The sequence below is a fragment of the Nesoenas mayeri genome (genome assembly GCF_963082525.1).
Source record: "Nesoenas mayeri genome assembly, chromosome: Z".
In the NCBI taxonomy this organism is placed as follows: Eukaryota; Metazoa; Chordata; class Aves; order Columbiformes; family Columbidae; genus Nesoenas; species Nesoenas mayeri.
The window spans coordinates 46,874,830-46,887,787 of NC_137542.1; the positions used below are offsets into that span (position 1 = coordinate 46,874,830).

Consider the following 12,958-nt stretch of genomic DNA (forward strand, 5'->3'; position numbering starts at 1 on the left):
AAAGTGTTCTAAAAGATGTGGGTTTTGGTCCCAGTGGAGACTGACACTCCAGCCTACTTACTGTAGCTGGAATGTATTGATTTTCTTCTCCCCCATTTTAGCTGCACCACTGAATTAGGTATTGTGAAGCATCTTTCCCTGTGAAGAGAGGAAAAACTGTCATGAACTTTTTCACCCTAACAGTACAGCATTTCAAACTAAACCTGACTGAATGGAAAAGTCTGAAAGGACTCTTAAAAACCTTGTAACTCAGCTCCCGACTCTCATCTCTTCCCTTCCAACAGCTGTTCCAGCAACCTTGAGAAAGTATGATAGATGATTTTAAGAAATTACTTTATACATATTTTTTCATTAAGAATGATAATAATCTGTGAAAACAATGCATTCCTGTGGCACGATCTCCTAAGGTTAGCAAAGTGGGCTTGTTCAGGTTTTCAGCAAGATGTTCAGTTTCTGTTATAATTGGCTGATGAGTAGATTTGAACCTAACTAGAATGCCAGTGTTCGATTTCGCAGTGTCCTCTGTGAAGATATGTCACCATTTACCCTGGCTTTAGTGACAATTTTCTAAAAAGGAAACTCATGGGAAATCATTATGCTGTTTATATGTCTCCCTTCTGGGAGAGCATTATCCTGTGATATTTTAGCACTGTTTTCCACTGCATGATGGCATCTAGCTAAGGTTAAGGCAGAACAAGTCCCTTTGGAATTTTGTGACTATATTTTACTTGCTGAAGGAGAAAAGATAACCGACAATTAAGTATTTCAGATGTCACTGAAACAACATGTGCAACTAATCAATGACATCCTTAGGGAACATGATTTTATGAAACTGATAAGGTAGAAAAATTGGGATTTTTGTGATTTGTGTTACATAATAATAATTGCGCCCTTTCAATGAAAAAGACATTTCTGCTGATGTAAACATCAGGCTTTGCCTTATGGTTTAGTTTTTGGGGATTTTTTGTTTTGTGGTTTTTGTTTTGTTTGTTTGGTTTTTTTTCCTGAAGCATAGAGTAGTTCATTAAAGCATGACAGTAACAGATAAACACTCTTTACGACTTTCTAAGAAAATATGGTGCTTATACTCTTAGTTCAGCTGAAATCAATGAGTTTGAAAAATGTATTTCTGGAGTCACTTCCCAAATTACTTGCCAGAGGCTGTGTTAGGTGTTTTAGTTTGGAGGGGGGTTATTTATTTTAGGAAGGAAATACACATGCTGTAAGTCTACTTAGCACTCTTGCTCATTGCTGTGATCTTGCTAGAATTTGAATGTATTAGAAATTGCTAACAAACTAATTGTGAAGTTCTCTTTCTTTGAAAATATGTATCTTTAAGTTTCTCGTTGTAGAGCAAACAAGGTAATAGTCATGTTTACAAGCCAATATATTCACTTGAACAAAGGCTACAGTTGAGCATGTTACGTCACAATTATAGACAATTGTTTAGCGACTTTGCCTACTGGTTCATTTTCTGCTCAGCTATTATTTAAGGTAGAAATCATCAAGTAGATCATCAAGTTTGAAAAAAATATATTCGTTGCAAGTTTTCAGTCAGAAGGAAAAAATCCATTGTGTTATGGGTTGTTCCAGGTTAATTAAGCAATTACGATAACATTTCTTTCCGATTTAAGAGTATTTTTTAAAAAACTTAAATAGGAAGTTGAGAATGCTTACATTTTTCTCTGAATGTTCACTTAGCGTCACCACCAAAGGTAGAAAATGCAGCTAGACAGACACACCAGTGTGGTTGGCTTTTTTTATTCTTGTTTTCCCCCCCACTTTTTTTTCTTTTAACCTCTGGTTGCTACCATGTCTATTAACTGGCTGGATTTTGTGCTGGCCATTTTTTGTATCAAAGCAAATGAAATCAAGCCAGAAGATAATTTGCCTCTTTCTTAGTATAATTAGCTTGTACCTTCATTTATTTTTTATGTCCTTAAAATGTATGTCATGTTAAATCAGTTAAAAAATCCTCCTTTGTCTAGTACAGCAATTCCTGCCTTCATAAAATTAAGGAAATTACAAAATTCCCAATCAACAGAGGCAGGGTCCAAAATACGGTGCAGTGGAAAATTCCGTTTGCTTCTCTGCAAATTCTGCATTTTCAAGTTTATTGTTCACCAAAGCAGAGTTATTGACAGTTAACAAACTATATAGATGTCCTGGTTTTGGCTGGGATAGAATTTATTTCCTTCCTAATAGCTGGTATAGTGCTGTGTTTTGGATTTAGTATGAGAAGAATGTGGGTAATACACTGATGTTTTAGTTGTTGCCGGGTAGTCAAGGACTCTGCAGCTTCCCGAGTTCTGCCAGGTGCACTAGAAGATGGGAGCGAGCAGAGCCAGGGCAGCTGACCCAGGCTGGCCAGAAGGCCATTCCTTACTGTATAAAGTCATGCTCAGCATAGAAACTGGAATTGGCTGGGGACCGCTGCTTGGGAACAAATAGGCAGAAAAGGATCTGGGGATGTTGATTGACAGCCAGCTGAATATGAGCCAGCAGTGTGGCCAAAAAGGCCAACAGCATCCTGGCTTGTATCAGGAATAGTGTGGCCAGCAGGACTAGAGAAGTGATGGTGTCACTGTACTTGGCACTGGTGAGGCCCCACCTTTAATCCTGTATTCAGTTTTGGGCCCCTCATCAAAAGAAGGACATTGAGGGGCTAGAGAGTGCAGAGGAGGCGACAAAGCTGGTGAGGGGCCTGCAGAACAAGTCTTGTGAGGAGCAGTTGTGGGAACCGGGGCTATTTAGCCTGGAGAAAAGGAGGCTGCGAAGAGACCTTATCACTCTACAACTACCTGAAAGGAGGTTGTAGCATGAAGGGTGTTGGTCTCTTGTCCCAAGTAACAAGTGATAGGATGAGAGAGAATGGCCTCAAGTTGCATCAGGGGAGGTTTAGTTTGGATATTCAGAAAAACTTCTTCACAGAAAGGGTGGTCAGGCATTGGAACAGGGTGTCCAGGGAAGTGGTGGAGTCACCATCCCTGGAGGTGTTTAAAAGGAAATAATATGAGGTTCTTAGGGACATGGTGTAATGCTGGCGTTAGGTTATGGTTGGACTCCATGATCCTGAGGGTCTCTTCCAACCAAGAAGATTCTGTAATTCTGTTGGTGTCGTGGATGGTGAGCAATTGCATGGTCAATCACTTGTTTTGTAAATTCTGTTATTATTATTATTATTATTGTTATTGTCATTTTCTTTTGCTTTGCTGTCCTGTTAAGCTGTTCTTTTCTCAACCCACAAGTGGGTTTTTTTGTTGTTTCCGATTCTCTCCTCAGTGCCGCTTGGAGGGGCGTGGAGAATGAGTGAGCAGTTGCATGGTCTTAGTTGCCAGCTGGGGTTAAACCACAACAGTGGATTAACACTCTAAAACAGATGCTATTTTCTTACATCTTTTTGTGAAATATATTTGGTCAGGGCAGGGTTAGAAGGGTTTGAGTTGATTTGATGCAGGTTGTGATAAATACCTAAAAGAAATAGAATGACATACTCATCTGGAGTGAGGGGAAGTAGAAACAAATAGGTTTGTAAGAGCTGTCTAGAGTTTTTCTTCTACAGTGATGTAGTCTTCTCTTCTTCCCTGGAAATCACTGTTCTGTTCAGCACCCAGGTCAACTTTTAGAATAAGCTGTCAGGAAATCTGAGGTTGCATGTAAGCATTGGATGCCCTTAAACATCTTTATACAAGTTTTTGCATTTATTCATTGCGTATAATTAGCAAGATGATTTTATTTGACCAAATCTTAGACATTATTATGCGGTTCACACACCCTCTGAATATGCATCCTCATCCACCCCTCCTTCTGTGTATAACCTGAATGCAGAACAGGATAAATTTTGCAGCAGCAGAGTGCTGATCTTGCAATATGCAAATTAAGTGGCATTTTTTAATGCAGCATCTTCATATAGAGGTGAACTGAAAGGCTTAACACTTGCCAACATTTCAGACATCCCTGCTTGCTACAGCCGTTAAAATCTAGAACAGAAAAGTTCGTTTTTCCCCTGTGCTTTTTTTCAAACTCATCAGTGATGGCATCAGCTGTTAAAGAAATGTAGACTCTGAATTCAGATTGGTAAATGTAACGTAAAAAAAGAACCAGTTATCAGATAAATTTGTTTTCAAATGTGTTTATCTTTTTAAGTCTATGCACATCTTAAGTAATTTTTACACTTACTGGGTTTTAATTACACGAATAACCAAACTGTTTTCTATAAAACCTGCTATAAAATCTGGATGACTTCGAGATGTCTTTTCCAACTTAACTTTTTTATGTGATCCTTTATCCTCTACATACCATTGCGTCTCCCTAGTGATACTGTAGTGTAAGAGATACACACACAGAAATGAGTTACCTCCTGAATGTAAACAGAGTGATGTTTCTTCCCGTCACCAGTCTTGTTTTGTCTCTAGGTTTTGGTTCTCCTAACATAGGTTGTGAACATGAACAGGATGAATGTGGATAGCTTTACTGGTACAAGTCATTTTATTTATAAATCTGGTGAGGTTTCTTCCATGCAGGTGTTTACTCCAAATCCAGGCCTTTATGAAGAAAAGCTCTCCAGGGAAGAGCTTGTGGCTTTCGTTTGCATGTGAAGTACAGGTGTTATCAGAATGTATGGCATTATGAACATTAAATAAATAGGGGCTTAATCTTTCAGGTGAGACACTGGTTGAATTTATGAACTGTTTTGTTTGTCCTATGAAGATTAAAGATCAACAATTATTTTTAGTCTGCTTCTATGAAATTCTGAGAGATCTATTATTTCCTTTAAAAATCATTCTTTCATTATGAACATGCACCTAAGCATCTCATTTATTTCCTATATATATTTTAAGTGTACTTGTAATTAATGTATTAAAAATTGTAAATCATCTTATCAATGGAAAAACTAAGGAGGATGGAGTCTGGCCATTATGCCGTTGTGGAAGAAAGTGCAGGTCTAGCCAGCAGCTCTTTAGTCAGCACTTTGTCATTAGGAATCGCAGAGCAGATATAAGGAGTACGTTGTAAGCTGATCTGTCAAGCCAAGCAAAGAGTTTCCCTTGTTAGGGTTTATTAAGGCATGGATTAATAAAACTGCACAAAGTGGAGACTTCCTTTTTTGACTGATGTGGCAGACAGGAGTCTTCGGTGAGGTGAATGCGAAGTCACTGAGCTGTAGCTGTTTTATTTTATATTTTAAATAAACAATTTTATTCACAAATGAGTGTGCCAGTAAGTTAGTTCCAGAATTAGACATCTCTGCTTGAGAGGCATCTAGCTTGGCACCAGTGATAGCAGGTGAAAAAGAATGTAGGAGCATAAGCTGAATGCATTTATATGTGATTCATTAAGAACTGTGGTTTTCCTATTGAAATGAAGCACTCTGCAATAAGTGATAAAAAATGGAGAATTGAAAAGTGTTGCAAGTGGAAAATATTTTGGTAGCTTGAATAAAAGTGTGCCTAAAAGTGTGTCTAAAATATTAAAAAATTTTGGGTTTCTATTGAGCTTTTTTTTTTTCCCCACAGACAGTTATTTTAGAAAATGAAGAGCTCCCTAAAATATTTCTTGATTTCCTGAATGTTCGCCATGTACCTACCTTGCCAAAAGTAGAAAGCTGCGGGTAAGTTCACATTTACTGAAAAATACATGGAGGCCAGAAGGCCCATATCCAATCAGTGTTGATGCAATTCCTTTGACTTAAAATGGCCTTGCTGCCAACTCTTAACACTGTAAAATAAATGGGCATTAGGTTCATGTTAAGTATGTTTATATATCCCCAAAAGGTGGTAAAATAAATCCAGCCTGTTCAAAGACAGAGGTGAGGTTTAATGTAGTATTCTTGGAAAGCAAAGAGGAGTTTAAATGAGAAAAAATAAGATTTTCTCATAGATCTTGCAGTCTACACTGAAATGAATTTCGTAAGATATTCATAAGCTCTCACTAAAGCTGCATGGAAGTCTTTGCATGTGTTTTATGGCCATAGTATCTGGACAACATAGAAGTTCATTCTGTGATCATATATGATCTCCCTCTGTGTGTTTGAAGATGGGGTTTCACCTTTGGGATGACATCTACCCCACTGGCCCCATTGCCTTTCCACAGGAAGTGTTCTTGATAAGGGTGGGAGAAAGGAATTTCAGCACGATTATAATGAGTGTAGCAACTGCAGAAATACCCAAAAGACAACAGAAATACCCAAAACAATGTAACTGGAAGTTCTGTTACCATCTGCAGCTCTAAGATTTGTAGGGAGAGTAATTTCTTTTGCTGTGCAAGCTGTCGTAGATGGAAAGTCCAGCAGTGTTACCAGAATGAACTACCCAGGAGGCTATGTGGTGCTTTCCCACTTTTGGGAATGCTGTGTGGATCTGCAGCAGAGAGAAGGCAAGTTGAAAACAGTGGAGGTAATTTTGAGACCCTGTTACACTTGAAGGGTTCTGTGCCCCAGAGTGGTCTCCAGAGTGAGTTGGAAGCTAACAGACTTGCAGTTTTCACTTAATGACATCAGCCAATACCCTCCATGGGTATTGGCTCCATCACTTCACAGATAGACAGACAGATAGATATGTTTGTGAACGTTAGAGAAAAACTGATGCTGTCATTTCCAAGTAGTGGTTGTTGTGTAATGATACTATCTCCTACGCTCATTTCATCACACTACATTATGTAGCTACTGACGAGAAGTTGGTTGCTCCCTTTGATGGTCCTTAAAGGATTTGGAGTTTTTGTAGTTGTAATTTTGTTGTAACCAGTTTCCTCTCACTTTGCTTGCAGCTCTTTTGATGAAACAGAATCCGAAGAATCAAGGTGAGCTTGTTTCCTACTCTTTGTAGGACACCAAATTAAAAAACTACTTTAAATTATTGTTGTTTATTGTATTTGTTCCTTGCAGCTGATAAAATAGCAGTAGTTTAGCATTAAAATGAGATGTGTTTGTTAAATGTTTTGGTTAGTTTCATCAGTTGTGTTAGATCTATCTGTTTGTAGTGTGAATTGAGCATCCTTATGAGTGTATTGAGAAATCTTCACAAAACCCTGATAAAATACTGCTACCTCTGAAATATTTCTGGGAATGATTTTTACCCATTGAAGTGTATTTTTTGTAATGAGAATATTTAGCAGAATGAACTAGAGATTTGGGTTCTCCCAAAGGCGTGCCTTTGATAGTGCTTTGTGTATATCTGGTTGCACTACTTGTCACATGTATGTATAGAGCAGAGTGGAGAGGGCTGGTGCAGGCTGTGGGATGCCGTCTGTACCTTGACCAGGATGGGAGACAGCTCTGTGAGGGGCTTCAAGGACTTTCTCTCCATGGGTGAGGTGTACAGCAACTGCTCTGGGACTGTAAGACCATGGAGAAATGTCGAGGTTTTTTGGAGGCTGAAGAGAGCCTGGTCATAGGTGATCTTGTAGCCTACAATTACACCATGTACCAGGGAGCAGAGCGGGATGAGAGGTCTCAAAGCTGCTCCTGGATGCAGCCCCTTCACCTCCAACTTCACGTTGATGGTTTCACTGTGTGGCTGAGGAACGGCGAGCTTTGCTCCCAGGAGAGGGAGCCTGCCCTTTTGGGGCAGCGCTGGAGTGCAGAAGCGCACCGGCGTGGTTCCTGCGTGGCTCCACCACCTCACTGTATCAAAGCTAGTTCGTAGAATATTCTGTTTGCTGTCCCTTGATACTGACATGCCTGTTCTTGACCTTTCCAGCAAACTGTCCCACCAGCCTGTGCTGCTGTTCCTAAGGGATCCATATGTCTTGCCTAAAGCAAACGGTAATCAAACCTGTCATCTGTTAACAGCGCTTTACTAATCTGACCCTGCACCACATAAACCACATTATTATTAATACCTGCCTAGTCAAATGACACTGGTCCAAAATCTAATAACCTGCCAATAAAACGATAGTTCTTGTGTAAGAAACCATTAGAACACTAAGTGGGGTGGGTGATTTATAAAAGGGTGGAATTTTCTCCCCCGGTTGTTCTCTCAGACAAACATACTGAGAGTTCAAATGAAAAGATGAAGAGCATTGCTTTTCTTGTTGACCCTTTGGGCTGTTTTGCCTGCAACATTTGAACTTAGTTGCTGAGTCCTTTCCAAGTGCTTTTTCCCTAAACACCGCTCAATCTACTGTGAGCATGTTTGTATTTCCATTTGGATTATTATTATTATTTCTTATCATTTATAACCTCTAGTGTTCTTGAGGGGTGTGGGGGTGGAAACAATATCTACTTTAAGTATAATTGATATGTTTCACAAGACATTTACATTAGCCTTCATCTCTTAATACATGGTTCAAAGGAGTGTTTGAAATAGCTTGCTAGAGACCTTTTTTTCTTTTTTTTTAAATAAAAAGTTACTTGTATTATTAATTCATAGAACCTTCTGCCTTAAATTAAACGTTTGCAGGAAAAAACAGCATTTTTAATAGTGTGTTCCTCCTTGTTTTGTCATTTTACTTGTTTGAGCTGTTACTTCTACTGAATTTTGTATTAAAAATGTGCTACACTTTCAAGGCAGAATTTTGTCCCAGAACTGCAAATTAAGACTTTTTTTTTAATGTGGCATTTTGATTTTACAAAATGCTGTGTTGAAATCAAGAGTGAGGTTCTTGAGATGCCTTGAAAATAATGAAATTTTTAAGAGTAAATTTAGGAAAAAACACTTATTTGCTTGTAGTTTCTTAGCCAATGAAGTGTACTTCCTTGAGATTTTCTCAAGATGTATGTAAATGCCTGAAGGGAAGCTGTAAAGAAGACAAAGCCAGGCTATTTTTAGTGGTGCCCAGTGGCAGGATGAGAACATCAGGAACCACTTTGTCACTCTGAGGGTGACTGAGCACTGGTACAGGTTGCTCAGAAGGGTGGTGGAGTCTCCATCTTTGGACACATTCAGAAGCTGTCTGGACATCATCCTGGGCAGCTGGCTCTAGGTGACCCTGCTTCAGCAGGGTTTGGACGAGATGGCCACCATCTCTTCCAGCTGCAACATTTCTGTGATTCTGTTGTTTTTTTCAAGCCATTTTGAAAATCATAGGGACTAGGCTCATGTATTTCGAGAGGGTTAAATAGTCTCTCTTGCAGACAGTGTCCACTGTATCTAGTAATGTGGCGCAACTGTATTGAACCTGTAGAGTCTTACTGAACTTAAAGTTGTAGGTCTACAGTGAAACAGCAAGGGCAGAGGTCATGTATGACCAAGGTCCATACATTACAGGGTCACTTATTTTTTACTTTGACCTAGCACTAATGTGGCCACGTAGACTGAAGGCCCATTTGAGGCTGGAGTGCAAATCACAAAAGTTATGAACTGAAGCACAGTAAGGAGAGATGGTCACTTCAGAAGGTCACTCCTGACCCAAGTTACCACAGTAATGCAAAGGCACCCACGGAGTTACCTCTGTCCAAAAGCTGGTCCAGATGCTACATATACTAATATTTAGAGTGAGCCTCATTGCATGTCTTAATCGTACTGCTTAATGCTCCTCTTAATTGCCAATTGCCTGACAAATGAAGACAGTGTTTAGTATTCCCAGCTCGCATGTCAGGTTTTGTTGTAAGACCTCGAGATCTTGCAGTTCTGTGATGGTATTTATATTCCTTTCCTAATGGGTACTCTGAGTAAGACTAAGCTTCCTTTTCTTGAAATCATTAGGAACTTTTTACTGAATTTTCTAAGTACTCTTTTAAGTAATGCTTTTGCTTGGATTAATGTAAAAGCCTCTTCTAATGTGTGATATGTTTAAATATTAATTAGGCCTCATTGATGACATCTGAAACTTCTCAGGCTTTTCCCAAGGCATTTTTCTGACTTGACACGCAATATTTAGAATTTCTTATGGCGAGTGAATATTCTTTGTATTTGAAGATACAAAACCATCAAATTCATTTGCAGGGTATTATTTAACTTAATGAATTAAAACACAAATCCGCAAGTGAGTTGTATTTGAAAAAGAGGAAAACCAAGCCATAAGTCTAGAGGCTGTAGTCGTTGACTCAAATCTAGATAGGAAGAAACTACTCTTTAATTCTTCTTTTTATTTACTTTGCAGCACAAATAAAATACAGATGAGCTTTCTAAAATTTTCTCTCTTAGATCAGTTCGTACTTTGATAGACTATTCATTTGTAAAAAGCAGCCAAGGCTGTTCAAACTATGATCAAAAGTAAATGTCCATTAGCAAGTAACTATTCATTATTCATTGTATGTACTCTTTGAAGAAGGTGAACTGTGACAGCTGTTTGGATCAGAAGCGGAGTTAGTATTTTCCTGATACAGGAAAGCCTGTGTTAACATCTTCCCATGAAACAGGAAATGTTGTATTTGTGGGTTTTTAATGAAATAAGTAGCTGGTTTTGGAACATAATACTGAAAGAATGATTATTTTTTTTTTCTCCCGTCATTGCACTGTCTATATAAAATATAGTCTTGCCATTATTTTAATGACTGGACTTCAAGTATTGTTGAGCTGCAAGACAACTTTCAAAAAGTAAGATTTATAGTTACAAATCTCATTGGTTTTCAGACTTTTTCATGGTGTGTCTAACTCAGTCTGAGAGCACGAGCACATAACTTTTTGTGTAAGGTGGCCACTTCTTTTTGAGGAGGTGGGTAGAGAATATTACACGCTATTTTGAAGAAAAATGAAGGAACAATCTCAAATGCCGTAAATCCAAAATGGCACCTCAAAGTCTAAAAAACAGAATCTCAGATTTACTGTGACTTGTTTGAGAATTGTTCTGACAATTCTTTAAGCCATGTAAGTATCAGATCTGCAAAGACTGTGCTTTGGTGTATTTACACATTTAAATTAATATGCTTGACTTTTTTTAAGCAACAAAGCCTTACAGTAAATCTGATGCTGAAATGTGTATCATTTTTTTAATCAATTCTCATTGTCCTACATATACTGAATGTTACAGAAGAACCAGTAAAAACTTCTTTCCAGAACTGCAGCATTTAATTTACAAGGAAAGCATCAGATTGCCCTTACAAGTGTATTTTTAATAACATTAATGACAACAGCATTGGGTTATTCTACTAGGGTGATTTGGGACAGCTGAGCTGGCAGGACTTGGGGAGTCATTATTGGGTTTGAAATATTAATAAGTAATTTATAATGATGACTTAATATGGGAAGTTGGGAAGAATTATGCATATATTGGTTATGGTGGAGGCTGCAATTCATTGAAACATCCTATAATATCTCTGTTGGTAACATCTATAATACACTGGAATCACCTTATTAATACCTATGACATAACACCTTTCAGCTAATAAGGATTATTTTTTTTTCTTACCAAGTCGAAATCTACTTTCGCTCAGTCTTTTTACCTCCAAAATTATTTCAGCAAAATAATTAGGGGCAAAACCTAATTCCCACCCACATCAGGCAATCTAATTTCGCAAGTATCTAATAATTTTTATAAAAATTGAGTCTCCCTTTTTGGAATATCCTGTAGGCTGGTAGGTGAAGGAAGTTAGGTGTGGAAAGTTCTGTATCAGAATAGTCTCTTCTTCCAGGCAAACCCATTTCCAAGTGTAATACCAATATTAAGATCCTAAGATGTGATCAGAATTTTTTTATTCTTAATACCCCGTGATTTAAGTAAACGCTTCATTAAAAAATACAGAAGTTGGTGCATTTGAAAAATATTTTCACGACAGTAATGTACATCTTGCCATTCCTCTGTGTGGATGTGTTACCGTGTTCTATCAGGTAATTCTTTCATGCTAAATTTAACATGAAAATTAAGTGCCAGTTTCCTCTACATCTGGGGTAAGAACATAGTGTGTTTTTTTCTTTCAGTTATTGTAGGTTGACTTTTTGTAACACGTTGACATTTTATGTTGATTAGACAGCCTGAAATTTTCCTGCCTCAAATAATCATCTCTGATTGTATAGGCATCCTCAAGTCTCCTCTGTCTAAACATTGCTATAAACCACAATGGAAAAACAGCTTTGAAGTATTCCCAGTAGCAATCTTGGAATTCCTTCAAGTATATTGAGATTTTGTTAGAAATTGAATTGCCAGTGTAATCCATCTTCCTTGTGAGAAAAGATTCAGATAAAGAGCTGGAGCCTAGCAGCATTAAGTATTAGAACATCCCTTTAAATCAATAAGCTACAAATCTGGCAGCGCAGTCATGCAATGCCCAGCGCTACACTGAAGTGGCTTTAGTGCTGAAACAGCATTATAATAGCACATCCCCAACACGGATAAGCAGTTGAGTGATGCAGTAACCCAAATTATACGAGGCCTTACCTAGTTACGTTTCACAAAAACATTTATATTGTACTGTCATCGATAAGAAAGCAAGGCTTTTTCTTTTCTTTTTTTTTTTCCAGATGACTTTCCAAACGTGGTTATAGAAGGCACTCTACATGGAATATTTTATCCCCATTTACTGCCCAGGTAGAAGTGATGTGTGGCTAGAAGAAGCTGAACCAAGTCTCCAAGTCATGTTCAATGGAATTATTGGAAGTAAAATTCTGCGATGTGAAAATTATGCTCAGAAGCAAAAGACACAACCTCATTTTAAGTTCAAGCATTATATCTTTTTAAATTAAATCAATATCACTACAATTGCTGCTTTTTAGAAAAGAAGATATGGAAACAACTGTATTGAAGTTATTTATACCGTCTATATATTGACATGCTCTAACTATTTAACACTAAAATCTGAAAGTCAGACACTGAATTACACTAACCTTTGAAAAGAATTGAAAGCTTTACTAATTATTTCTATAATTTCTAACATAAATTACACTAAACCATTTTGCACCAGCATTTTTCCCAGCACGTTACCCATTGCTGGCAGTGGATACGTTAAAAGTGCTGGTGCTGAAGAGAGTGAGAGATTGCCAAAAAAGAGGCGGGGGGGGCAAGAAGAAATTGAAAGCGACTTAAAATTATCTGTTCATTTTTCTTAAGTTATTTTTAATCTGCTCTTTAACATGATGTTGGA

General features: G+C 37.9%; 1 protein-coding gene across 1 annotated transcript in view; it reads left to right on the top strand.

Annotated features, from left to right (window-relative positions):
• Positions 1–12,754, top strand: part of SNX24 (sorting nexin 24) — a gene marked incomplete at its 5' end in the record, with an annotated part of 93,785 nt that extends 81,031 nt beyond the window's left edge. Inside the window, 4 exons of the mRNA XM_080362598.1 lie at positions 5,521–5,611; positions 6,766–6,798; positions 7,698–7,762; positions 12,339–12,754. Coding sequence (XP_080218724.1) covers positions 5,521–5,611; positions 6,766–6,798; positions 7,698–7,762; positions 12,339–12,409 — 260 coding nt within the window. The 3' untranslated portion in view covers positions 12,410–12,754. The remainder of the gene's footprint in view (positions 1–5,520; positions 5,612–6,765; positions 6,799–7,697; positions 7,763–12,338) is intronic.
• Positions 12,755–12,958: the final 204 nt, after the last annotated feature.